General features: G+C 51.7%; 1 protein-coding gene across 10 annotated transcripts; it reads right to left on the bottom strand.

Annotated features, from left to right (window-relative positions):
- Positions 1-214: 214 nt before the first annotated feature.
- Positions 215-27,624, bottom strand: SEPTIN8 (septin 8). Of its 10 annotated transcripts, none has more exons than XM_066278355.1 (10): positions 27,416-27,624; positions 16,210-16,333; positions 14,035-14,230; positions 13,554-13,740; positions 12,411-12,572; positions 11,810-11,906; positions 11,438-11,606; positions 11,097-11,229; positions 10,818-11,008; positions 215-1,551 (listed from the first exon to the last, which is right to left on the bottom strand). In XM_066278355.1, the coding sequence occupies exons 1-10, from the start codon at positions 27,443-27,445 to the stop codon at positions 1,386-1,388; spliced, it is 1,455 nt and encodes a 484-aa protein (XP_066134452.1). In that variant the 5' UTR covers positions 27,446-27,624; the 3' UTR covers positions 215-1,385. The 10 variants fall into 10 exon arrangements, with proteins under 10 accessions (XP_066134452.1, XP_066134454.1, XP_066134455.1 ...); XM_066278357.1 differs by having other exon boundaries at positions 215-1,548; XM_066278358.1 differs by having other exon boundaries at positions 13,554-13,734.

The following is a 27,624-nucleotide window of genomic DNA, read 5'->3' as shown; positions in this document are numbered from 1 at the left end:
ATCTTTGGAGTACAGCTGGGAATCAAAAACTGTTTGTAGAGGGTGACCATATGACATTCCCTACACAGTGTCACAAGTACCTGGAGACTTGACAGATAGCCTAGATCTGGTTTGGTTTTCTTTCCAAAGTATTTTCTGTTTCAGGTCACTGAATACAACTCTATTAGGCTCATGATGTCCAGCCCCCATGGATAAGAAAACAAAAGCTACCATGACATGATACAGGGCTTTGGCCTCTTTATTTTCTTTGTACAGTTAATTCCACGCATAAGAGACTTCATAAAGCACTATGGCTCTGGCTATCCCCCAAATGAGTTGCTGAGGATGGAACTGGTTGTTTTGGACAAACTGCACTGGGACTTCTATATTGGGACACCACTGGACTTGACCACAGTAAGTATGAGGAGTTTGCAGAGTCTACCCTAGACTCATTTGTTCCTTTGGAACAGCTCATAATATAGAATGGCCAAGCACAAGCGTGCACACGTCCTTGCACATGCAGCACAGTAAGGTGACCCACAAGGCTCATGACATACAGAACAGTGAAAATATATCTTAAATCCAATACAGTTCCACCAGACTCCCACTTCTAAAGGACATTAAGTTTACAAAGATTTTTAGATGGCACTATTATGGTGAGTTCTCGTAAATACACATTGCAAAAATATTTAACTTTCCATTCTATGAATACTGTACATAAAAAGCTGTCTGCTTTTGCTACACTTTACACACATTCACTTAGCTGTCTTATTCACCTACACACAATCCTTACTGAGGCTTTAGACCATATTGATCTGGCACTTAAAAAATATCATATTCATCTGTATTTGTTTTAGTTAGGGGATGATGGTTATCTTTAAGGATATGATTCTGTTAATAAGGCAAAATTATGCAATGTGAAAATGTCATGGGGTTTTGGTCTGTTATGAAGCATGGAGATTATATCACTAAGGGCTGTTTCATTATGAAAATCGGCCACTGTTGCCAAGTTGCAGAGTTTCTTCTCATGTCAAGCAGATACAAGGAACTTTTCTGCTACCTTAATCTTGAAGAGCATGCTTCTATTTTTCAGAATTGAAACATTGTTATCAAGGTACTTTGGGCCTCTTAAGGCCATGTTACAAAGCAGACTACCTTTTTCCTCCAAGGTTGAAGCTCAGCTTGACCACAGAATGGGCATTAAGCCTCAAGCCCCTTGTGGGGCCGATGGAAATGAAGGAAGTTGGGCAACATTTGATGTTCCCTGATGGAAATTTAAGTTGTTTGCACTTTTGGTCATTGATATATGAAAAGTATGGGGTTTTCTGTTCTAACATTAAAAACCACAGTCTCCAGTTCTACTCCCTGGCAGTTGTGGGCTGGCCCTACATGGTGGAGCTGCTGCCTCAAAGGAATCCTTCCCTCCACGTTGCATCCCTGACCAAGCAGCTGCAGCACTGTATGGCGGGCCACCAACTGCTGCAGTTCAAGGGCTCCACACTGGCCTTGGTCATCATCACCTTAGAGTTGGAGAGGCTCATGCCCGACTGGTGTGCTCCTATATCTGATCTGCTAAAGAAAGCACAGGTAGACATCAACTTTGCCCCACACCAAGGTCTCAGTTTTGTTCCTTGAGCTGCTGCCCTCAGTCCCCAAAAGGGTACCCATGGCCCTTGTGGATTCCAGAAGATGCTCTGGCCATGATGACTCTTTGAAGAATCTGCCTATAGGCTAGGCTTCCCACACGTGGCATGCCCTCTGGATTTGATTGTGGGATATGTGTTCCCTTCACTGGGCAGTCAGGGTGGGATTCTCTTGACAGTGAGAGGAGCTTTCTCAGGGGCAGCCCTTGCAGCCAAGAGGATGGGGAGACGTGATCAGTTTAGTGGGAAGCAACCCTGAGATTAATATTGAGGAGTATAAATTTCAGACCTCTTACCCTCTTTATGGGTCTGTGACACCAGGTACTGAGGGGGTGGGGGCCAGAATCCCTCAAGATGGACAGGGTAGGATGGAATGCATAGTTAGATTCATGGCAGTTTCACTGAAGTTGGAAGATGGATGTCCCTGAGGTGGTGAGGTTAATGTGCTTAAGTTTTGTGATTGGCCCTTCCTGAAATTGTTCCATGCTAACATTTTGACACTTAACTGCTCATTCCCTATAATGCAAGATGGTTCTGGGTCAAGAATGACCACTCTTTTAGTTACAGGTCAGTACTGAGAAGTTGGTCCCCTGCAGGAGATTAGCAAAGCAGCAGCTGAGAAGTCTTGAGTTCTCCTCCCACACAGACAACTCCCTCTTTCCCCTGCCAGCCTGTGTGCCCCCACCCCAGTGCTCTTCAGAGCATAATGGCATCCTCTCCTTGCTTGGCCCTTCTAACTTCTAGTTTTATGGATCTTGTAGCAAGGAAGGAAGGCACTAGAAGAACAAGTGAGAAAAAATTCCTGTGTCCTTAGAAGAAAAGGGGGGAGTTGTTGGGGTCACTAGAGGTAAGGGTAGATAATGACCATGTTCCCTTCTTTCCCCTGAGCCTTCTCTCTGGGGGAATGAATGAACACTAATATAGCAGCTGGTGTTTCTCCAGCAAGGGCTGCTGTGGCCCCCAAGAGAGATGGAATGTGGGACAGGAGGAAGGCCTTGCTCAGGGCTGAAGGGCTGGGCTGGTTTAGACTGACCAGCTCCTGCTGCTCTCCCCACCAGAGCTGGCCAGGTCCTTCCGACTTCCCAGGCTTATACTGAGCAGGGGTGCAGCACTTTAAGCTGTAGCCACTGCAAAAATAGGATGGTCTCTTCAAATACATTTATGCTGATTTAGTCTTGACTTATGTCCTCTGTCTACATGGCCTAGATTATAATGTATGCTTTGTTTAAAGTATGGTAATCAGACCAAGCTTTAAACGTATTTTTTCTTTGTTACTCTTAAGCAAAGTAGTTGATTGGCTTAACTAAATTAAAGCCAATTGGCTTATGCTAAAGAATATTACAGGGTGTGGCCCCTGTGATGGGCGGTGCCGCTCTGAGAGCTTTCCGTTGCTTTCTGAGGTACTCAGGTTCTGAGGTCGAACCCGCTCTGACCACTGTGCTGCCAGAGGAGGAGATGGACTGGCATGGCTGTGAAGGGGAAGCCAACTGCCTCTCCGAAGCTGTGACACCATAGAGCCATTCTTTATGCAGTGGGGTCCAGCAGGCAGGGATGACAGCTGGAGCGGTGTAAGTCGTGTTGGGATATGAATGACTGAGCCACATTTAGAGGTGATTTGTGAAGTCTTTCCACCTTGAACAGTTTTTGTAAATGTGCTCAGCCATGGGGAGTGTGATCTGCTACTATGTGCAAAGTGTTTAAGGCCCAGATATACTGTAATAGGGTCTGCGCTGCAGTCGGGACTGATCCCACCCTTTTCTTGAAACACATTTGCTTGTTGGAGCTTTTGTCAAAATAAACTTTTGACAAATTATTTTACAGATACATGGGATACCAGGCATTTAGACTTGGGGTCAGGCACAGCAGGAATACCATCTCCTGGGTCCATAATAACTGCCCTCTAGTCCAACATAGATGGATATGCTGAGGATAGTGTGTCCTCTGCCTCCTTCCTTACACTGTTAGTGGGCACTGTAGTAGGTGGGATGGGTGGAGGCCCATCCTGAGGGCTGACACCCTCAGGCTGTCTCTGGCTTTGGGGAACTGGTAGACCTTTTAACTAGGTAGCTCTGGATATAAGTTGGGTCCCCAGGCCCAATTCAACTAAATTTCAAAGAAGGCAGACCTGTGAGACCCAGTATTGGGGAAAGGGACAGTCTTGTTGCTGTGTCGTTTTGTAAATAATAAAAATTATTTGTATTATTTGTAAAAATTGCTCACAGAAATTAGGGGATCAGGGAATGTGCAGATACTCCAGTACTTTCAGTCTTTTGTAGAATTAATGTTCGCCAATGAAATAAAAGTTGGTTCTGTATCTCATTTGCATAATCAAACAACTTTATTTGACTTGTTTGTTTTTCCGATGTTCTTGTTTAATAAAAAAAATCAAATGCTTTTTTTTATTGCTTCATATTCATTTTGAAATATCCCCTAATTTTTGTGAGCAGTATATTCCTGTCCTTTGGGGAAGCAAACTTGTTTTGCCAAAGTACCACTTGTGACTTAAAAACAAGTTGTTATGCTGTTCAGGCTTGCATGGGGGTCCTATCCTACTCTCTTCTAACTTTTTTATTTTTAGCTTAGGAATTTATATCCCATCTCAGATCGGAGATAGACACAATCCCCCTTCCTTTTGTCCCCACCACAGAAGAACAGGGATTGGTGAGGGTTTTGAGTTGCAAAAAATGGAGAAGGGAGAAGGCTCAGATGGGCTAAGGGAAGTACAGGGTAGGTGAGCATCATGCACCTTTCTTAAACTTGTCCAAATAGTACTCCCCTCCAATAGATGAGCTAAGGTGTATAGTGTTGTTCCTGCCACCACCAAGGCCCCCTCCCTTTGGCTTCCTGGAGAATCTCTGTCCTCCAAACCTGGTAGACTTTCTCCCCAGCGCCCTGCCTCCCTGTGGGTAGAGTTGAGCTGTACCTTCATTAAGAGTGTCTGCATACCAGTATCCCTGCTGGGCTGTGGCTCCCTGACTTCAGTCCCAATCTCCTTATTTTGGTCTCCCCTGAAATTAGTCTAATGCCCAACAGAGAAGCTCCTCAACAAATCGACCCATGAACTTGTGATCACTTCCTTCCAACACCAGCCTACCTTCCTCAATCAATTATCTGCCTACCTGCCAGGGCATGCCACCTCCACAAAACCATCTCAGGTCCACCAACCCACACTGTCAGGCTCACACTTTAGTACTGGCTGCATTTCCACTGTTCTCCCACCAGCCATAATGTTGCCACTATACCTCAGGAATTAAAGGCATAGGATACCAATAGTCAAATCCCAATACCTCCAATTACTAGTTGTGTGACCTTGAATAATTACTTAACCTCTGTGTGCTCTAGCTATAAAATGGGGAAAATGGTAACTGATCATAACATTATTATGAATATTAGAGGGTTAATGCATGTATGTACTTTAGACTGAGCAAAGCCTGACACACAGTAAGAACTCAGGTGTTAGTCTTCCCATGTCAATCCTCTTCCCCAAGGATGGACACTCTTCCAGGACAGGATTTGCCTTCTTTGTGTCCTGCACAATTCCTATAGAAGCTGACCAACCCCACAAAGTTCACAGACAAGCTGTATTTTGCAACAAGTGTAGTGAATTAATAGACTAGTAAACTTGTTAAATCAGAAAAGCTATTGCCCAAAAAGACACTAAAAAAATTCAAAATAAATGCAAAATTTAATGAAAACAAAACAAAACAAAAACCAATACAAAGTGAATGAAAAGGAACAAAAACAGTCAATGAATGGAGGAGTAAATGAATTAACAAGGGAAGCAGTTTTAGGAAAGCATGTTAACATAACAGACTAGCAAGCCACATTTCCTCAGGCCTCTTACCCAGAAATACAAGCCCCACTTAACAAAGAACCCACAGACATACAAGCATACGTGCAGCTGGTCTGCACCTGTACAGACCACCTAGGCTCCAGCTCCCCATAACTGGGCAGACCACACCTCCCGGTTTGTCTGAGATGATTCTGGCATATGCCTGATGAGCTAGAATAAATCACAGCATCTCCTTTCACTCCCAACGTCTCAGTTTGGACAATAAATTATATGGTAATTTTACCCCAAAACAACTTGATTCATGAAAGACACAATAGTAAATGCCAGCATGATCCCAATGACAGCCCAAATAATGCCAACCAATGATACTGAGAAAGAAAAGAAGGGGCAAATCCGACCCTGCAGGCCAGGGTCACATTCCATGAGGGGTAGCTTATTAAATAATGGCAAGTTTTAAGCTCACCTTGTGCACCTAGGACTAATACGGTCTCAGCTAAAGATGAGGAAATTCCAAACACAAATAGCACAGGGGGTAAAGTTCAGTGGGGTTCATTAAAGCTGATGGGACCTGTGGAGGCAACTCAGGCCCCAGAAAATGCAACAATGACAGGTGCCCCAGGAATCTCCCTCGGATAGGTAACCAGTCACAATTCCGGCCTTCCAGTATGCCTGGGCGCAGCCTGCAGTCTACGGTGGATGGGTGGCAGAATATGCTCCCTCAAGTCCCCAAATTGGCTCATGAGCCAGGTTCTTCACTTCTTACATAACCAGTGAATCAGCTGGGTCATCGAGCCTCATCCTTGGAAATACATTAGCCAACAGAGTCTATCTTTAGGTCATACTTCTTTCCAAGTTTATATACATTCAGACAAGTCACTACCCTAAAAACAAGCAACTCACAACCCATCTCTGCCTTAGATACTCTGATTTACCTGTCTGGATGCCCACACTGAAGCATCATTTATATCTCACAACCAGAGGTGTGCTGGGAGGCTAATGAAGCTTATAGTCCTCAAGGCCCCTTCTGAGGCCCCGTCCCTAACGGTGTAATCAGGTTCTTTTTCTTGAAGAAGCTTTCTCAAATAGTTCAAGTTTCTAACCCTTCAAAAGCTGGATCTAGGCCCTGGTCAGTTGGCTCAGTGGTAGAGCGTCGGCCTGGCATGTGGGGGACCGGGTTCGATTCCCGGCCAGGGCACACAGGAGAAGCGCCCATTTGCTTCTCCACCCCGCCCCCCTCCTTCCTCTCTGTCTCTCTCTTCCCCTCCCGCAGCCAAAGCTCCATTGGAGCAAAGATGGCCCGGGCACTGGGGATGGCTCCTTGGCCTCTGCCCCAGGTGCTAGAGTGGCTCTGGTCGTGGCAGAGCGATGCCCCGGAGGGACAGAGCATCGCCCCCTGGTGGGCAGAGCATCACCCCTGGTGGGCGTGCCGGGTGGATCCCGGTCAGGCGTATGCGGGAGTCTGTCTGACTGTCTCTCCCCATTTCCAGCTTCAGAAAAATACAAAAAAAAAAAAAAAAAGCTGGATCCACCCAGGGTCATGTCATAACACTGGGAGAATTGTCACTTTGAACATCAATAGAACCTGCTCTGCTCCTGGTGAGCCCCTTAGGTGCAGAGGCTGCCTTTTCCTGGCCTTGCCTCATGGACACACACAGCCCAGCTCAGCCTCATCTATATGGAGCACCATCTCAGAAGGGCAGGAGAGAGCCAGGACTTGGTCCTGCAAAGAGATAAAGCCAGCAACAGGAGGGAAGAAGGTGGACATGAAAAACAAATCAATCACCGCAGCTGCCCGAGGCTGCCACCAGGGAGTACGCTGGGTTATGATGTCCTCAAGGGTAGGGCTGCGTGTTACACTGGGAGCCTGTGCCCCGCACAGTGCTCATCAACATTACATGAAATTCTTCCTTTCATCTATTCACATCTTGTCTCCCATTTCATTGGGCTATATTTTCAACCCTGATCCTATTGCCAACCAACCAGAATTGCAGAATCAATGAGCCTAGTACTTTTTTAAAACAGCCCCTGTAAGAATGCAGCATGAGGGAGGGCGGTCCTTTGCTGACAGTTTCTTCTTAAACTGTCCACAGACATCAGACACCTTCATCTTTTGCCTGTGACTCAGCCAGGAAAAAGAAAACAAGGACCTTGAGATAAAAACCTCTTCCTGGCTGAGCACTCTGTGCATCTGGAATGGGCAGGACTGGCGTGGGGTCTTAGGAGTCAGACACGAGCACACAAATGGAGTTGGTCCTTGGCTACAGGCAGCACCTTGCAGGTACACAGACTAGGGCTTTGGGCTGCTGTTCCATTTACATTCACAGTGAAAATACTGGACATAGTCTTGTTCGTGTTCCACTTTTATCCATAAAGAAATTCCAAACACTGTCATTACAGGATGTTTATTACCCACCTCTCCCTGTATAGTATGGGGATACTTTTACATAAAAATGCTGAGAGAAATTTTTAGTTTTTAAAAACCAGGGAATTTGTGTTACTTATGAAACTAATGGAAGAGGATGTTATTAGTCTTTACACTTGTGCCAAAATAAAAATTTAGAAGTGTTTTATAAGTTATTGAAATTAAGCTCTAGGTTAGAAAAATTAAAATGAGGGAGAATTGGGCAAATTTTGCAGCATGTATACTGGACCACATGGCCACTCTTAAGGCACCACAAGAGTTGCCATCTTGACGCTGAACAATTAGACCGCACGTCGCCAGCGGGGCCTCGCTAAGCGGCACATAACTGCTTCATCAAGGAATAGTGACACTGTAAATGGAAGCCCAGCCACTGGCTCTGAAAAAAATAAACCTTGTCAGTTTTGGATTCCAGCATTCATGGCTTTGTCGTGTTTGCATAGAGAGGGGTTGCCTGCCAGGCCCAAGGCGGCCTGAGAGTGGGGTGGGGACAGAGCAAGGCTGTAAACACTGGAGTCCAGACTGGCTCCCAGTCCGTCCTCACACCATGTTATGGGAGAAGGGTCACAAGGTGTAACTCAAGCAACTTAACACATGAAAATCTAAAGTCCGCTCTTGACATGTAAGTCTGTGCGTGCGTTAACTGAAAAATAAAAATAAAACAAACAGAACAAAAACAGACATATTAAAAGATACGCAGACAACCAAATCAAACAGAAGCAAAAGACAGCAAAATGGACTCTGGGAAAGAGCAGTCAGTTTAGCATCTGTCACGAGCAAAGCGAAGAATTAGCTTCAGTTTGTGACATCCCAGGCTGAGGGTCAAGATATTATTGGGAAGTAATTTTACAAAATAGGATTAAAATTTAAAGAATAAATACAACCAATTGAAACCATTCAACTAAATGGTCATAAGCCCCCACCCCTCCAAATGCACTCCAGACATACCCCATTCCCCTGACCAGCGCAGAAGGGAGGGGTGCTCCCACCATCCCACCTAGCCAACTCCAGCCCCCACAAGGCCATATAGGAGGAGAGACCGCTCGCCCAGAGGCCAAACTGACTGGAACTTTCTGGCATGTCCAGCGAACAGAAAAGGCCTGTTTTCCAGGCCCCAGCCACATGGGAAAAGCAAGGAGACCGGCACCAATGAGCCCCCTCCCTGAGAGCTATGTTGGTACCCTTGTAGCCAGTCTGCACCCCACCCCTGACCCTTATACCCAGACCTGGCCACAGTCCTTGTCTTCATTTCTGAGTGGTTTCTCCATAGCTTGTTTCCTAGGGGGACTCCACCTGACTTTTCTTTATGGCCTGGGCCAAGCTGGCAGGGGGCAGGACAAGTCACGTGGGTGTCAACACCTGAGTCATAGACATGCATAACCCATTCCAGGGAAAACCAGCTTTCTAAGCCACTACCTTGTAACGCACCCACGTTCTAATGAACAGAGCCCCCACACTTACCAAGCCCAGACTAGACGGGGACAAGGGCTAGAAGCAAGAGCCAAGCAGAGGAAAAGTTCATAGGGCTGAGGGAAGTGTGGGGCTGGGTTCTCCCTGAGCCCAGGCAGGGCTTCATCTGTCCCAGTAGTTGGGATGGGACCACCAGTCAGCAGGATGGGGGTGACTACAGAAAGGAGGAGGGTCTGTCCCAAAGCAGAGGACAGGCCCTACGAGTGAGAACTAGCATCCAATTCCTAAATGCCTGGCTTTGTCCCCCTCGTCTCCCCCAGGGAGAAGCTCTTTACATTTCATTTCCTGAGCTGTGTCTGTGCTTCTGTGCTGTGTGTCTGGGGGCAGTGTGTACTGGAAGGTAGAAGCCTGAGTCTGCATGTGACAGGGCAAGAGGGAGAGGCAGTGTATGTATACATGTACGAGTGCATGCGTATGTGTGTGAGCATCTGTTTTAGGGAATGCAATATAGCTTTGCACTGCATGGCCCTGACCACCGAGAAAGGAAGGGCCTGGTACACACACTTCCCAACATTTCAGGAGAAAACAGGATTCCACGGAGCCTAAGAATGAGGGCCCAGATGGGTAGACCTGCTCAGTTCCTATGCTAGCAAGGCAGCAAGGAGCCTGGCACAGCTGGGAGCTGCAGGGGTGGGCCAGGACCCCTATAGCGTGATGTGCTAGCGGCACTGAATGGAGCAGGGTGGGCAGGGAGCTCCCCAGGAGCCGGAGCATCTGGACTCCAGCTGAAAGTATGGAAACAAGCCATGGAAGAAATGCCAAGAGTGACTCTGTTGCCCCGACCTGGCCAATCTGTTGACAGACTCCTGGAGGCTGAATAAAGCCTCCTTGCTACTCTCACATGGACTTCAGGGGTGGACCTTTTCCCTAGCAGGACTCATAGAGCCCCAAACCAGGGCTGCTGTCTTCCCTTCAGCCAGGCAGTGACCATAGTGTCCAGGGGACAGTGCTGGCTGGGATCAAGTCTCTGCTGTTCTCAGTCACCACCTGCCAACCAGCAGGGGTCCCGCCCAATGCCTGGGGATGGGGGGTGGGGAGGGATGCACCACAACTGGCCAAGCAGAAACCACCAGAGCTTTTGGAATCTGTCAGGGAATGCTGACTTTCCCAGGCCCTATCTCTCTCTGGCCTGAAAGACCTGACCCAAGATCCCTACAGACTATTAGGGCCACTCCCTGCCTGCAGGGCCCAGCCTTCACCACCTCAGCTCTTAAGAAGGCTGCAGGAAAATAAGAGAGAGAGAAAGAACAAGAGAGAGAGATCACTTGTGCGAGAAAGAGTGAGTGCACAGACACTTGATACCTTGAGATATCGAGATCATCAGTGAAAGAAAAAGAAAGGTGAGCAAGAAGGAGGTGAAAGGGCAGTGAAAATGAGAGAAAAGTGGTAAACAAGCGGGGGGGGGGGGGGGGGAGAACAGAAGTCACCGTGAAGGAGTGAAGGAGCCAAGGGGGACAGAGTGAGCGCCCAGGAAAGAGCAGGAGCAGCGCAGGGCAGGGAGCCCCCCACCTACTTCTTCTTGTCCTTGTCCTTCCTCAGGGGCTGCTGCAGGGTGGTGTGCAGGGCCTGAGACTGCAGGGCCTCCGCGGCTGCCTTCCTGCGGTTGAAGGCATTTGTCTCCTCCTCCAGCTCCCTGCGCTTCTCCTCCACCCTGCGCTTCTCCTCCTGGTGGACTCGCTTGAGGTGCTCAAACTTCTCGTGGAGCTGTGGACAGAGGTGGGAGCCAGCATTCCGTGTGGGCCGGGAAGGCGCCAGGCCCGGGCTCGCCCCAGAACTGCAGCCCAGCACCCACCTCCCTCTCCTTCTCCTTCAGCTCCAGCTCCGTCTCCTTCACTTTGTTGACGAACATCTGCCTCATCTCCTCCTCCTTCCTCTGCAGCTCACTCAGGAACTCCTTCCTCTTGGCCTCGTACGTTTCCTGCAGGCTGTGGAGACCAAAGAGGCAGGGTGGGATTTTAGTGGGATGGGGTAGGGAAAGCCAGAGAGGCCGAACTGCCTGGGCACTGGGGGCAGGAAGGTGCTGGGGTCCTGACGGCCATGGTCCCCAACTCACGGGACCCCAGAAGCAGGTGCCAGCAGGGCAAGTCAGGCTGAGGCTGGGAAGACAGATTTGCTCTGTGCCCAGGACATCACCTGAAGGGCTGGCTGTCCCCATCGCTGTCTTGGAAGCCCATCTCCTCCAGTTTGCAGCGGCGGTAGAGCTCGTAGTGCCGGCTGTGGGTCTGCTCGCGGAGGTCCTCCATGTTCACCCGGATCAGCATCTCCCGCAGCTTCACAAAGTCGCAGTGATTCTCGTTCTCCACTGCAGGCAGAGGGACACGGGGCATCAGGACAGCCGCAGGTGGGCACAGGAGGACAGGGCACAGGACAGAGGCAGACTCCAGAGGCAGGACAGACCACAGGGGGTCATGGTGAGAACATAAGACAAGGGCTACAGGCAGCAAGGCAGGACAGGGGACTAAGTATGGGCCCCAGCTGGGGATGCGTCCTCCCCACCACACTCACCCTGCACCACTCCCCATGGGTATTGCCGTGCTCGGACCAGCTTGTTCCCCACCTTCACCTCCTCCGTGCTGCCGACCACGGCAAAGGGCAGGTGTGCCTGGAAAGGGGCCCAGGGATGCATGAGCACAGGGCTGAACAAGGCCCGGCCAAACACTTGCTTTCTGGCTACCTTTTGGGGAAGTATCCTGGGACCTCCAAACCAGGAAATGGGATAAATCCACAGACCTCCTTCCTCATGGTCTTGTTCTTTCAGCCCTCAGGCTCCCCAGGGACCACTGGAAGATCCTTCAAAGAACCTGTGGGCCTGGCTCTTCCCTAAGTTCCCAGATCTGGCATCCTGCCTGCTCTCTCCTACAGGTTCCAGGTCCCCACCCTGATATCTTGTGAAACTCAAACCTGGGGAAGCCCCAGTACCAGCCCATGTCCAATGCCTCCCGTCCCTTGTCTACAGGACATAGGACTTGGCCGGGTCCCAGATGCCCACCCATCTTTCCTCGAGAAGTGAAGGCTGGAACCTAGGAAGTGAGAGCCTCCAGAGCCATCGGAGATCTGTGCTGGCTCCAGCCCTCTGGACAGCCGTGGGTCCTTGCCTAGCACTCACATTCATGACTGCATTAATCTCAGCAACAGCCTCATCATCAGTGGGAAACTGGTAGATCTGGACCCCATTGCTGACCAGCTCGCCCATGATCTTGATCTTGAACTTGTGGAGCTCACTCTTGGAGATGGTGTCAGCCTTGGCAATGATGGGAATAATGTTTACCTGCCAGGATCAGGGAAGGGGGGGCAGCATGTTAGTTGCTCCCTGACTGTGGAAAGCCCCACCCAAGCCACATCCCTGGGAAGAGGGGCAGGAAGCCGAAAGACAGAGCTGCTCTATGAGGAGGCTTGGCCTGACTCCATCTATCTGGGGCCCTTCTGATGGGCTGTAGCAGCACTTCTCAGAGCCCTGGTTCCCCCAAACCAATCCCCAAATTAGTCCCCTAGGCATACTCAACTTTGACCCAGAGTTCTCTGAAGGTCTTAACCAGCCTAGGACCTAATACAAGCAGTGGTAAAGGGCTGAGCTCCCACCTAACCAGGTAAGATGACCCATTGGTAGTAGCCACAAGAAGACCTCAAATCTCCCAGGCTAAGGTTATCCCATGTTCCCTGTGAAAAATAACTCCTAAGATGGGGAGGGCAGTCCCATGAGCAGTGACCAATGACTGGGGTCGCACGCCCTCCAGAACCCTGAGCCCTTCCTGTTGTCCCCATGAAGCTGCCACCCCAAACCCTACTCCTCACTCGCACTGCCACGTCTGGGCCTTAGCTCTCTTCTCCCTGGTGGGCTCAGGAGCACCCGAGGGAAACCCACGGCAGGCAGGATGGGCGGTGAAGGGAGGAGAACTAGGAACTAAAAGGAGCAGAATTGGAGCGCTCTGGGGAGAGGGTCAGAGGGCCGAGGGGGAGAAGGCCAGGAGCCAGCAAGCTCTGAATAAGAATTCATCTGGCTGAAAGGGGCTCCAGGCTGCACCCAGGGAACAGAGCTCTGGAGAAAAAGCCCAGAGCAGGTGTGCCCACTGGCACAGTAGGGACAAAGAGAAAAGAGAGGACCAAGTCCAGGGGGCTCCTGCAAGCCCCCAACCAGCAGAGCCACTGGGACCACAGCGGACAGTCACACTGCAGCCAGCACACCCCACCCCAGGGGACACTGTGGAGCCCATGGAACCAGTGGGGGATCAGGGATGGGGGGTAAGCACACCTTGCTGTCCAATTTCTTCATGGTCACCAGGTCCAAGGACTTGAGGGAGTGGCCAGTGGGCGTGATGAAGTAGAGACACACGTGGATCCTCGTGTCGTGGTAGTCAAAGAGTGAGCGGCGGATCTTCAGCTCCTCCTGCAGATAGTTTTCAAACTGCGCATCGATGTAGTCGACAATGGGCCTGTAACTACAGACAGCTCCATCACCTGGGAGGCAGGTGGCTGGGTCTCCCCGTGGGGCTTGGGGCTGCACCAGGCTGCCCACCAGCCTTCTCTCCCTAGGAACAAACAGCATGGGAATCCAGGTCTGGATCCCTTCTCCTGACCTCCAAAGGGTCCTCAGGACCTCAGCTCTTTCCTGACAGGCCCTCTGTGGAGTGTGGGACTTGGGAATGAGGAATGCTCAGGCAGAGGGTTAGAACCAAGGCCAGCAGAGGTGGGATGGCGAGGAGGCTGGGCGGACCACCCTTCCCGCCTCTTGCCTCTCATCCTTATTGATCTGATCTCCGAAGCCCACAGCGTCCACGATGGTCAGCTTGAGCTGCACGTTGCTCTCCTGGAGGTCGTAGGTCTGGGGGCGCAGGTGCACACACTCCTCGTGGTGACTGGCTTCCTCAGTCTCAAAAGTCGTGTTGAAAAGTGTGTTCATCAGTGTGGACTTGCCAATGCCGGTCTCCCCTGGGCAGAGGGGAGTCAGAGGTTAGAACTGGGGCTGTCCTTAGTGGTTGGCTAGGCTGGGTAGGGCTCAAGCACCCGCAGCCTCCACAGAAGAGAGAAGGGCGGGCCTCCCTCTGCATCCCTCCACCATCTCTGTCCCCAGGAGCCAATCCCTCTGAGTGGCCTCAGAAATAATGTGTGAAAGAAAAGGCCAAAAGGCTGACTTGGACATGAGATGTGGCTACACAGAACGTGCAAGATGTTTCCTTAGGGATAGGAAGAGGCAAAGCCAGGCAGCTATGAGACATCACTGGACATTGACCTTTGCTGGCCTCAGCGGGACCTAGTCGCTTGCTCTACATGCCATCCATTCTAGATCCAGGATGGCCATGGGGCCAGCAGGGCCAGAGTTTGAAGCCAACAGAGGCTTGGTCAGCTGCTCTGGTGGCCCTGGCAACATATAGCTTTAACTGGGGGGTTGAGGATAGGCTGCTTCTCGAGGGGCACCCACAGCCCAGCAGATATGAAGTCTTAGGAACCTGCAGAGATTCTGGCCGAACTCTTCGTGCCTCTGGGGGCCCCAGACCCTGAGGCGTATGGCATCTCCCGGGGCCTCCCTGTTTGGGGCTGTATGTTCAGATGTGTGTGGAGCTCTTACTACATGATATTGTGATCAAAGAGTCTTGTTTGCCATAGTGTCCTAGACATATACAGTTGTGTCCGTAAAGTCATAGTGCCCTTTTGACCAGTCATAGGAAAGCAACAAAAGACGACAGAAATGTGAAATCTGCACCAAATAAAAGGAAAACCGTCCCAGTTTCTGTAGGATGATGTGGCAGCATGTGCGCATGCGCAGATGATGACGTAACACCATGTATACAGCAGAGCAGCCCACGGCCATGCCAGTCGAGATGTGGACGGTACAGAGGAAAGTTCAGTGTGTTCTGTGGCTCGCTAAATTCGAATCCGTGACCAAAGTGCAACGTGAATATCGGCACGTTTATAACGAAGCGCCACCACATAGGAATAACATTACTCGGTGGGATAAGCAGTTGAAGGAAACTGGCAGTTTGGTGGAGAAACCCTATTCTGGTAGGCCACCAGTCAGTGACGAGTCTATAGAGGCTATACAGGATAGTTACCTAAGGAGCCCTAAAAAATCTGTGTGTGAGGCCCTGGCCGGTTTGCTCAGTGGTAGAGCGTCGGCCTGGCGTGCAGAAGTCCCGGCTGGGTTCAATTCCCGGCCAGGGCACACAGGAGAAGCGCCCATCTGCTTCTCCACCCCTCCCCCTCTCCTTCCTCTCTGTCTCTCTCTTCCCCTCCCGCAGCCGAGGCTCCATTGGAGCAAAGATGGCCCCGGCGCTGGGGATGGCTCCTTGGCCTCTGCCCCAGGCACTAGAGTGGCTCTGGTGGGCAGAGCGTCGCCCCCGGTGGGCGTGCCGGGTGGATCCCGGTCGGTCGGGTGCATGCGGGAGTCTGTGTGACTGTCTCTCCCCGTTTCTAGCTTCAGAAAAATACAAAAAAAATAAAAATAAAAAATCTGTGTCTGTGTGTGAGCCCACATCATACTGTCCTGAATAGGTATGAAACTGGGAGAGTTTTCCTTTTAATTGGTGCAGATTTCACATTTCTATCGTCTTTTGTTGCTTTCCTGTGACCAGTCAAAAGTGTACCATGACTTTACAGACACACTGGGAACAACAGTCAAAATGTTTTAAATAAACAAACAACCTAAATTTCTGTGATAAATATTCTCAGTTTACAAAGCACCTTCCCGTGCCCAATCCTGTTTACTCTTCAAGGCAACTCTGAGTCAGGCCCTCGCTCCAACTCTGTCCTTGAAACTGGCACAGACATCAACCAAACCTCATCCTGACCCCTCAAAGTGTCACTTTGCCTGGGAGGTCCCCATACAGCTTGATAGGTGGCCAGGGCAGCAGCGCCCCATCTCCCAGAAGGCCCTCGTCTGAGGCTGCCCCTGGCCAGGCCATGGCACTTACCCACACAGAGGATGTTGAAGCTGAAGCCCTGCGTGACCGATTTGCTGACCAGCTGGTCAGGGAGGCTGTCGAAGCCCACATGGCCGCCCAGGGAGAGGCTCCGGGGCTCTGGCTCCGCATTCTGCTAAGAGAGAAACAGTGAGGCAGTGAGCCCACTGGGGAAGAAGGGCCAAGCTGGGGGAGAAAAAAATCCCATCTGAACTCTCAGCAAATCTCAGGACACAAGTTGGGTATACCAGAGCTTTTTTGTAGGCCAGGTTTCCACAAAGGGAGCCCAATGGGCCTCAAGGCCCCTGAATCCATCTCAGAAAAGGCCCTTAAATCCACTTGGCTGCTCCACCTGGGCTCTGCTCCACCTGGGCTGGCAAAGGATGCCAGGGCCTGGGACATCTCTGGCTGCTACCTCTGAGGGCTCACCTGTCCTCCTACTCAGGAGGAAGCCCCAGAAGGTCCCTGTATCTTAAATAAAGATATTAAGAGGCCAGGACTGAAGAGTCTTAGGGTCCCCTTCAGACCTCCTAGACCTGCCTACCAAAGCAGGACTCAAGTAGAGGCAGTTCTGGCTTGACCCTTCACTCGAGCTCCATAGGAACTTTCACCTGCAGCCCTTGATCCTTATGCACCCAAGCATGGAATGCATACATGGGCCCTGCTAAAGGGCCGGTGCTCACTCGGGACCACCATTGGGTCTCAGAGCAGATCTCCAAGGCATCATGAATCTGAGGCCTCCCCCTCCTGCTTCAGGCTCTGGCTTCTGCCAGACTCCCACCTCACCCCAACCCTGGTTGTTTAAGCAGAGGATTTGGATGAGAACGCAGGGACCTGACCTTAGCAGAGAGGCAGGCAGCAGGTCCTAAGTAAGCCAGGGCTACTAGAGTTGGCCCACAGCACTGTAAAAAAAAACTCACCAGGACCCAGAGCAGAGGGTCAAGGTCAGACTTCAATTGCTATGGCTTTCCTGGGAATGGGGTAAAATGCTGTCCTCCGAGGGCAAGTTCCCAGGCCCAGCCTTCCTGGGTTGGCCCCACTCGAGGGCAGGCCACATACGGCTCCCTGTTGGGCAGAAACCTGCCTTCTCCATTCCCAGCCCCCTTGCCCTGACTGCTGGCAAGAAAGAGCAAGGGTAGCAGAGGACAGTGGGTGTGATGCCAGGGAGGAAACAGACCCAAATGATTAGGACAGTGGCAGCCCTTATGCCAAGGAGATACAGGCACAGTGGCAAAGGGAGCTCAGAACCAGACAGGAGGGCCCTGGCTCCCTGCCCTCCCACAAAATGGTCTCCATAGCACCTGACCTCTCCCTGAACCCTCTGCAGCCCAGCCTGGTGCCTCAGCCTGAACCCCTCCAACCGTTCTCTCCTCCCCACCAGAGCCCCTCTAGCACTCACTCCCAACCTCTCTTCTCCACTAATTATGCCCACCCCACCCCTGGCCCTCGCCCAGCTTAGTCACTGTAGCCCTGCATCAATGAATCCGAAGTGTGTGTATTGGCAGTGTAGACCCCATGTGGTCCCTCTTGACAGACCCCTCAAAAACTCAGGGTTATGCCCTGGCCAGTTGGCTCAGTGGTAGAGCGTCAGCCTGGCGTGCAGGAGTCCCTGGTTCGATTCCTGGCCAGGGCACACAGGAGAAGTGCCCATCTGCTTCTCCACCGCTCCCCCTCTCCTTCCTCTCTGTCCCTCTCTTCCCCTCCCGCAGCCAAGGCTCCACTGGAGCAAAGTTTGCCCGGGCGCTGAGGATGGCTCCATGGCCTCTGCCTCAGGCGCTAGAATGGCCCTGGTTGCAACAGAGCGACGCCCCAGATGGGCAGAGTATTGCCCCTGGTGGGTGTGCCGGGTGGATCCTGGTCAGGCGCATGCGGGAGTCTGTCTGACTGCCTCCCCATTTCCAACTTCAGAAAAATACAAAAACAAACAAACAAACAAACAAAAAATCTCAGGGTTACCCCTAAAGCTGCTCTCTCCAAAGGCCCTCTCAATGGAGCCTCTATTCTTGTATTCTTGATTCTTTCTCCCTCTTCCCCTGTCCCCAGGTGATCATGTCCCCACTCAAGCCCAGGTCCCCACAGGGCTGTAAACAGAACTCAACAAAGAGGCCCCAAAGGCAGTGCCCTCTCACTGGTGCCCACATCAAGTACAGTAGTGCAACATAGGATGTGCTGGTTCAGGCCTAATGCCCGAGCCTTTTCCCAGCCCCTTCCCGGTCTGAGGCCTTCCTTACAGCTCAGTTCCCACCCAGCTGGTTACTCTGAATTCACTTTTCAACCTCGGCCCCTCCCTGGGCTCCAGACCTCACTTACCCTTTCCCCTGGCACGTGCTCTGACCAGGCCCCTACTTAACACTCCAGGTCCCTCACTTGGCAGTGACCCCATTTCCTTATACTGTTAGCTGTCCTTTTTCTTTTTTAACTGCATCCTGGTTCCCCATCTCTTCAATAAGCTCCCTGAAGTTGTCTGCAGGCTGGAGGAGGTCAGGTTTTCCATTCCTCCCACCACTATGCCCAACGTGCCAGACAACACTACCATTTATAAATTCCTGAACACCGTCCACAACCGCTATAGCACCAGGGCTGGCTGCAGCCTCACAGGGAGCTGCATTATCTAGTCCAGGGGTCCCCAAACTACGGCCCATGGGCCACATGCGGCCCCCTGAGGCCATTTATCCAGCCCTCGCCGTACTTCTGGAAGGGGCATCTCTTTCATTGGTAGTGAGAGAAGCATAGTTCCCATTGGAATACTGGTCAGTTTGTTGATTTAAATTTACTTGTTCTTTATTTTAAATATTGTATTTGTTCCCGTTTTGTTTTTCTTACTTTAAAATAAGATATGTGCAGTGTGCATAGGGATTTGTTCATAGTTTTTTTTATAGTCTGGCCCTCCAACGGTCTGAGGGACAGTGAAATGGCCCCCTGTTTAAAAAGTTTGGGGACCCCTGATCTAGTCTCTGCTCCACCTGCCCGTACAGCCTGAGGATCAAATGGAGGACAAAAGAGCTAGACTAGAACTTTGTTCTGTTCAGGCGAGAACAAAAAGCTCCAACATTTCAGGCGTGCTGTGCTTGCAGAGAAGCACATTTATTCATCTTCTTCTTCCAAGGGTGACACAATCAGGATGCAATCCAACATCCTGCAGTCTGCGCCAAAACCCACCCAGTGGGCTGTGTCTGGCAGTCACAGGCGCGCATGCTCAGCTGTGGAGGACCTGCGCAGAATCAGAGGCTGTGCTGTTCCTGAGTGCCCTCCTCACCTTTCCTACAGTTCCAGGCTCCAGAGGCTAGAAGCAGGGGAGTTGTTACAAGAGACACCTCTCCACACTCAGCAAGGCCCGCCTGCCTTCACTCACACAGTGACGTACAGGGAGGTCTTCATCCCCAAGTTGTTGTCCTGTCACCCCTGGGCTCACAGCCTGGGGCAATCAGTGCCTGCTCAGGAGCCTCAGGGACCATGGGCATGGCACTCTCCAGAGCATGTGTGTACACAGGTATGTGCACACAAAGAATGGCCACTGGCCCAACAGAGACAGTCCTGTTTCCTGATTTCAGAAGACTGATCAGACCTCCCCATGCTACTGAGTCACTAACGCCAGCCTCCTTGATCCTTTATTTGGCATCAACAATACCTGACCCAAGGTGCACTGCTGGCTCCGAGGTGCTTGCCCCAGGTGTCTCTGCAGGCCTGCGTGTGGCCCCAGGCCAGGGGGAGCCAGCACCTTCTGGAGCACCACTGGCACATCTCAACTGCCATGACTCTGGAAACCTCCACGTCTCCCACTGGTGACCGCCTATCGGCCCTGCAATTTGGCAGGTAAGACCACAGTTCTGGCTCTGGGGGTGGGGCCTAAGAGTCCTGATATAATCAGAATGATCCCATAATTGGTTCAGTACAGGCACATGACACAGGTAGAGCCTTCGTGACCATTTTGTGGCTATCAGAGGAGCCAGCCTAAGGCTGAAGCCCTCTCAGAGGGTGGCAAAGCCAAGAAAGTCACAGAAAAGGGAGAGAGCCAGTGTCTACCCTCCATCTGGGCTTTTCCTTTGACCTCTGGCCATACCCCTTTTACTGTTGACTATTTCTTGCAACTGCAAGCATCTGATACAGTCTCCAAAGTGAAACTCTGAATGCAGACAAACAGGGAAAAAGCAAAAAGAAACAGGACAGGCAAGGGAGAAGTGTGGAAAGTAAGGGTTTACAACCAGAGGAAGAAACAGATGTCAAATGACCACACCACCACATCGCTGGGGACCACTTGTGCCACATAAACCAAGTGATCTTCCACAGCCTCCTCCACAGACCATTCCAACCCTGCATAGCAGACACCTCTTATCCCCCTTTTATAGGTAAGGAAATCGAGATACTAGAAGCTGGAGAAAACCAGGGCAGAGCAGGGATGTGAGAGCAGCCAAGCCCTTGCCACAGATCACTCTGCAATACTGACTCTCCTGCTCTTACAAGGTGCCCAGCTCATTCATTCAGTCCCTCAACACATGCTCACTGGGCACGTCTGCTGTGTGCCAGACACTTGGATGGCTGCCAATGAAAAGATGAGGGCACTGAATCCTTGAACTTGGGGGCACAGTCTAATTCAGTCTAAACTCAAAAGACTGTCTGTAGAAGCCAAGCAGGTAATGTGAATGGGAGAAGGGAAACAGGATAGCAACAGCTAAGAGTTATCAAGCACTTATAACTTATAATGCATGACTCTAATCTCATTTGGTCCACACATCAGCCCCATGAGGTAGGCTGTAATATTATCTCCATTGCACAGATGAGGCAACTGAACCATCGAGAGATGAAGCAGTTTGCTCAAGACCACACTGCTCAGAAAGGTGCAGCCAGGGTCTAAACGGAGATGCCAAGAATCAGTCACATCACTTCACTGCTGACAGGGCAGAGGGTGGGGTCCCTCAGGGAGAGGTAGGAGCAGTGAAGACCTATGCTCAGTCCACAACAGCCAAGATTCTGCAACCCCAGCCGGCTGTGGGAATGCAGAGCTTGCATTGCCACATCTTCCCTTTCAATTTTCATGAGAATCCAGAAATCTAGATTTTTATGTGAAACAACCTAGTTTTTAAAGGTTGAAAACTAATACAAATTGAGAATGAGGGCCCAACACAACATGTCTGGGGGTTGGAGCTGGCCCATGGTCTGACAGTCTGCAACTCCATACATCTGGTAGGAGAGTGATCCAGAAAGACAATGTATCCAGTCTCCATCCTTGGGGTATGGAGACTCAAGGGAGACTGCTCCATGGGAAGAGCCCCTGGGCTGGACAACTGAACTCAGGCTCCAGGGAGAGGCAGTCCCAGTTGCTGCTGCCCCTTTCACACACCCAGCTCCCAAAGCTCCAGCACAGAGTGCTGAGCTCTACAGCAGCTCTGAGCTCTACACACACAGTGGGAAACTCCACAGGGCCATTATCCCCTCTCTAATCACTAACAAGCGTTTGGCTCCTGAGCTAGGCTCCAGGCTTCTGTGTCATCATTTCTTTGGTACATCAAAGACAACAACCAAAATAATAACTGTTCAGGCCAGCTGCGTTCCTCCAAGCCCAGCCATCCAGAACACAGCGGAGAATAGCATTTGTTATGTAGCACAGTGGATAACTAGGACGTCCTTCTCCTGACCAGGAAATGCTGTCTGAGCCTTCTGGAACAGTCCTAATCCCCATCAAAGAGAAGCTACCCCTTTAACAAGAAGAGAGGTAGAATTTAGGGAGAAACCATGTCTCACAGCTTGCCCACAAAAAAACAGGTTTTTATCCAGAAGGGACTGGAAATCTGCTGAATGTATGAACCAACAGAGTCAAGGAAACTGTGGGTGAGTAAAGACCCCATGATCAAACCTCCCAAACAAGACTGGTTGTTGAGATGGGAGCAGAGATGATACCCCACCAGAAGTGTCCTGGCTCCTGAATCCAAGACAAAGAGCAGCCCCTAGCCCAGCCTTCCACAGAGTTCTCTGGTGCCTTGAACTTCTGACACTTTTCTCCCCACCCCCACCGCCTAGGCTCCCATGCCTGGCAACCACTGTCCTGAGCATCGTGCCAGGCAGGCAGGAAGCCCACTCCCCAGGAGAGTTATTAAGTTGTGCAGCCTTCTCCACCCATGTTTCTGGCACAAACCACCTACCCCCCACTCTAGCTACTCTAAGCAGCTTGGGCCTTAAATAGCCAGAGCAGAGGCCTCTGGCCAGAATCCGTGGTCATAGCACAACTGTCCTTGAGTCTGCTAGGAATCCTAGGAATTTTCCCAGGAAAGGCTTAGGCTCTGGTCCCAGGATTCCACAGCAAGCCTCTAAGCCCAGGTCAAAGGTTACGGGAAATAATCAAAGGGATGTATGTGGGAGTGGGGGTGAGAAGGCTGCGAACTGGGACGGAAGGACAGAGGCATGGTATACCTGTCCCGAATCAAGAGGGACCAGTGTCTCTCTAAGGCAGCAACAGAAGCCTGGGGAGAAGACACGAGCGGAATTAACCTTCATGGCGCCCACACAGATAGCCAGGGCAGCCACTTAGTATTTTGGGATGGCTCGTTTCACATTTTGCGTGTTCTAATTGGGTTTCTAAGAAGCCAAGAGCGGTTACTGGCCTGTGGGTCCATCCACCCCAACCCAGGCCAAGGACATATTCACATTCTTGAGTTTTACTGTGCTGCCTGAGGGGGAGTAGTCCATCTACCAGGGAGCAGATAGGGAAGGTGCTCTGAGCCTTGGAAGGTGCTAGAACTCCAGGCAATCATACTTTCCCGCTTGGCTCAGGAATGCCAGTGGCAGCCCCGCTGCCTCATATTAGGGAAAGCCACATGTGGTCTGGACATTGCTGGAAGGAGGCAGTCTGTGTTCCATAGTGAATGAGAACTCAGCCTTGGAAAGGAGAATATGGACAGCAAAGGTGACCCTGACCCCTCCAACCCCAGGAGGGATGCTGGTGGAGGAAGGGGCAGAGGAGTATATGGGCAGAGATACGGACAGTGACGGCTCGGGGCAGCACTGCCATGCTTCTTCTCTATTGCTTGTCCCATTTACCCCAGCATCAGAAGGAGTGTCACACTCACCCACAACCAGGCCCCACAGCCAGGTCTGATGAGTAGACTTGGGTCCATGCTCACAACCCGAGGCCCCAAGTGCCCAAGCCCAGGAGACCCCTCAAAGAGTAAATAACTTCTAAAATCTGAAATAGGCCCTTATCCCTCCCTCCCCCAAATCTGTCCCTCTAATGTGGTCTCTGGGATAGAAGCCAAGGACCACCTGGAAGCCATGTGTTCTGAGGAACAGAATATCTAATTTGCCCCAAGACCACTTGGGGCAACAGATGTTATAGCCAAGATGCCCCTTACCCTGTCCTCCAACACCTCTTCTCAGCATGGTTCCTCACACGAGCCATGAGGAGGTAGGTGGCTCCAGCAAAATAACACCCCAGCTCTATCACGAGGGCATGCTCACCTTGGGAGGCATCCTTCACCAGGCAGATGTGTCCCTCTCCCGCCAGCACAACTCTACATCTAGTTGTCTGGCAATGTTTTTGCATAGGGGGCCATGCCTGGGAATCCTGAGACCCTGGCTAGCAGCTCGGAGGCAGAAAGGCTGACTTGGCCACAGGACCACACAGAGGCTTGCTGGCCCTCAGGCCCTTTGCTCTGTCATCCTGCAGCCACTTGCTTCTGGTCGGGAGTCAAGCCACAGAGACATTCATGGTAGTTACTGTCCCAAATATGCACTTCCACCTCACCTACCTTAAGGCTCCAAACTCACAGGGTTCCACTCTCTCTGCTACCTCAAGTGTTAACGGCATGCTGGGGTTGGGTCTCAGGCCCAAACTTGCCAATGACCAGAGTCTGCATCCTCACCCAACTACAGGCTGCTGGTGTCAACAAGATGATGGACACAAAGCATCCAGTGCCCTCCCTGCCATCCAAACTTTTGACAAAAGGCAAGCCCTGGGTTCCCAGCCTCCACCCACTCTCCCATCTCCTTAGCATCATGATCCATCTCCTGCTTGCTACCCTTTCTGTTCCTCCCCTGGTTAGTTCCTTATAGTGTGCTCCCTCAGATCACAAATGCCTGCCACCAGCCTCCCTGCTCTGACCCATCAAGGTCCCAGGCAGACTGCCTAACACGAGCACCCAGAGCATGGTATGATGCCCATGCAGGAGGGAGGGCAGGGCAGACCACTTCCCGGGGGAAGGTGGGGCTTACCGATGCCCCTCAACACCACCAGGCACCACAAGCTGCACAGACATCTGTTGCTCAGCTCTCCTTTCTCCTTTGGAACAGCTCAGCAAGGAGGTTACTGGTCATGTTCACAGGATAGGGAGATGGCACTGTAACAGAGCCCCATGTGGGTGCTCACCATCCCTTCCCTCCAGCTCTGGCTTCAGGCAAAGAATAGACACTCCCTGGATAGGCTGCTTCTTGGGGAAGTGTCAAGATTACAGGGGTGACAACGGAAGTGACAGATGGTACAGGGGATAAAGCTGACAGGGGTGGGGGGAGTGACTGGCTGGGAAGAATGCCAGGCGTGAGGCTGCCATGCTGCATGCATCTTCCCCTCCTGCTCATATCTCCACTTTCTGGGGCCCTAAAGCAGGAGAAACGCAGGGTGTGGCCCTCAGGAGCAAGAAAGGGTAAACCCCCTAGACTGGGACCCAGTAAGGAGAAGGGGCAGAGCAGGAGTGGACAGAGGGCAAGAGGCAACAGAAATTCCTCAGACAGCTGTCCCAGACATGATCCTCCAGGAGGTGTCGACAGTAACCCACGGCTGATCCCGGGTTGAGCTGGCCGAGCCAAGACATAAAGGCTGCTGAGCCTGTGGTGTTTACATCAGAACCCAGCACACACTGACCTCACAGCACAACTCCCTACGCTCATCTAAGCTCCAGGTTAGGGCAGTTCCCAGCCCCCCAGCGCCTGTCCAACCACTGAGCCAGCCTGAGAGACAGTATAAACCTGCCACAGCTCAGAGCCTCGTAGCCACTGCTTAACACCAAAGTCAACCCTGGGGCTGGCGAGACACCTAAGCATATTTTCGAACGTGCCATAGCTTGCAATTAACCTTTGACAGACTCTTTGAAGAATATCGATATGGTTGTACCCAGTTTTTGGCAAGATAAAGGGATAAATTATTTTCCCAGGATGACAAGCCAGGAGAGGAGAATGGAGTTCAGACTCCTAAATTCAGGCCAAAACCCCACCCAAGGTCTCCACCCAAATTCAACCTTGTCCAAGCCCTCCCAGGAGTGTGGTAGCCTAGAGCACCCAGGCATGAAAGGCATTCATCCATCTAGCTTAACCTGGCACAATTACTAAGGCTCCTGCACTCAGGCTGTCCACCCTTACCTGAGTCAGTCCCCCCTCTGTGCTTCAGCTTACCATGGAGATAACACCCCAGATCCTCACAGATCAAACATGAGAATCTTAAGGAAAGGGCCTTTCCACCTGCCTGGCAGTGCAGCTGAGTCTCTGAGCCCAGCCTCTGAGGGCGCTCTCCCAACGTGCAGTGACAGGAGCCCCTTGGAAGAGCCATATAATGAAGCAAACACGGGCACTCTTCACATCCCCATTGGCACTAGGTGTCATGTCTCAGTGTGTCTCACCGTGTGCCAGTGCTCATGGTACCTCACCTGGATCCTCTCAGAGAATCCTCACAAAATGGGGGAGGTAATAGTTTTATCCTATTACTCAATTTGAGAACGCTAAGAGGTTAAATTACTTGCCCAAACATAGCCAGCAAGTCAGGTGGTCTGATTCTGGTTACTCCACATACTGCACCCACCTGCAAGACCAACTGTTAGAGCAATGTCTGGTGACAGACAAGACTCAGACATAACTTTCTGGTCAGCTGGGCAGAAAAAATGCACACAGACACACAAACTCACAGGTCTCCTGGCCTCCTAGTAATCGGCAGGTGTGTTAGGATTCAGGTGTTGCCCTCTTTGGGTATAAATTCCAATGTACAGTGCAGAGGTGAGGTGAAGCTCTGATCCCTTCAACCACTGGGTCTGTTTCTCCTGTATCTAAACTTATTTCACTGACACGGACCCTCCCCAGTAGAAATAGCACCCTAGTCTAGAAGTTATGAAACCAAAAACTCCCACTTTAGTTATTCATATTTCCAAAGTAGACCAACAAATGTATTTTCAGATTAAAGGGAAATTTTAAATATATAAATTCAGATGACTGTATTTATAGCAATAATTACATAAGTCCTAGATCCCTTATTTAGCCCCAGAACAAATTCCTTATCAGTCCCTATTCAGCATTTCCCTCAACACACTCTTCCCAACAGCCCTGGGTTCTCCCCACCCCCCTTCCACACAGACCAGGGCCTCACATGCTGGCAAGAGGACACAGTTTCCTTCACTGTCACAGCCCAGCCTCCCAGACACACCCAGATCTAGCCTTAGACACCAGGGGACATGCAGACACAACCTTTAAAAAGCCCCCCTTCCCGGACTGAATTAGCAAAACCTTTAGTAAGTTGGCCTTTGGCAGGATCAGGCCCAGACACCCCTGCAGAGACCACCAGAGCCCTTAGTCCTGCAGAAAGCAAACTCGTGAACTGGGGTCCCGACAAACGTGCACTGGGCTTAATCTGGAACCGCTCCAGTTCCTGGGGAATGGCTGCCTCAGACCTGATCACTGAGGCCGGACCTGCCTGAAATCGCACCCAGGATTCCGTCGCTTGTTTTGCGAAGGGGGTGGGGAGTGCGGAGAGAGAAGGAAAAGCAGGCCCCGGTCTTCAGGACCCAATCTGCCGCTGCCCTGAGCTTATTTGGGGATTCTTTCGGATCCTTAGGGCTTCATCCTCACCGGTGGTGCCCATCCAACAGCACCTGCACGGCCAGGAATCTCCCCAGCAGTGAAGAAGAGATCTTCGGGAATATCCGGGGTCCTCCCCCCCGCCCCTGGGGCCCCAGTCTGCACTCGCACCTGGCCGGAGCCGGATGGGTGTTTATTTCTCCTTCCCGCGACAGGGGCCTGCCTCTCTGCGTCCAAGGGGGGGCAACCCCGCCAGCCGCCCCCGTCCGACGCCCCAGGACCCCCGGCACACGCTGCGAAGAGCCCGCTCGGGTGTCCCTAAGCTGCTGGAGCGTCGAGGCCCGGCCGCGCGGCGCTGACAGCCCGGCTCGCGCCCCCGGCCAGCAGCAGGGCGGCCCCTCCCGCGCCCCGCGCCTTCCGCGCGCCGCGCCCCGCGGCCCAGCGCCGCCCTCACCGAGAAGCGTTCCAGGTCCGTTGCCGCCATAGCGAGCTCCGCACCGGGCAGACGGGCCGGCGCGTGCACCCGGGGCCGCGATGGGGACAAGCTGGCTGCCGGACGCGCTCCGCCCGGGCGGCTGCGGCTGAATGAATCCAATATGGCCACTTCCTGGAAACTCCCCTCGGCGGCGGCGGCGGGAGAAGCAACCGAGCCGCCCCCGCCCC

The sequence above is a fragment of the Saccopteryx bilineata genome, chromosome 4 (assembly GCF_036850765.1).
Source record: "Saccopteryx bilineata isolate mSacBil1 chromosome 4, mSacBil1_pri_phased_curated, whole genome shotgun sequence".
NCBI lineage: Eukaryota > Metazoa > Chordata > Mammalia > Chiroptera > Emballonuridae > Saccopteryx > Saccopteryx bilineata.
The sequence above is the reverse complement of the archived record's forward strand: the minus strand, read 5'-3'. Positions and strand labels throughout refer to the sequence as shown.

Bases quoted from the DNA above. Each gene is read 5' to 3' on its own strand.
- SEPTIN8 (XM_066278355.1), bottom strand. From the start codon at position 27,445: ATGGCGGCAACGGACCTGGAACGCTTCTCG. The intron at 16,334-27,415 runs GTGAGGGCGGCG...TTTCTCTCTTAG, and splicing joins CGGACCTGGAACGCTTCTCG to CAGAATGCGGAGCCAGAGCC. The intron at 11,907-12,410 runs GTGAGTGCTAGG...GCCCCTTTCCAG, and splicing joins AGATTAATGCAGTCATGAAT to GCACACCTGCCCTTTGCCGT.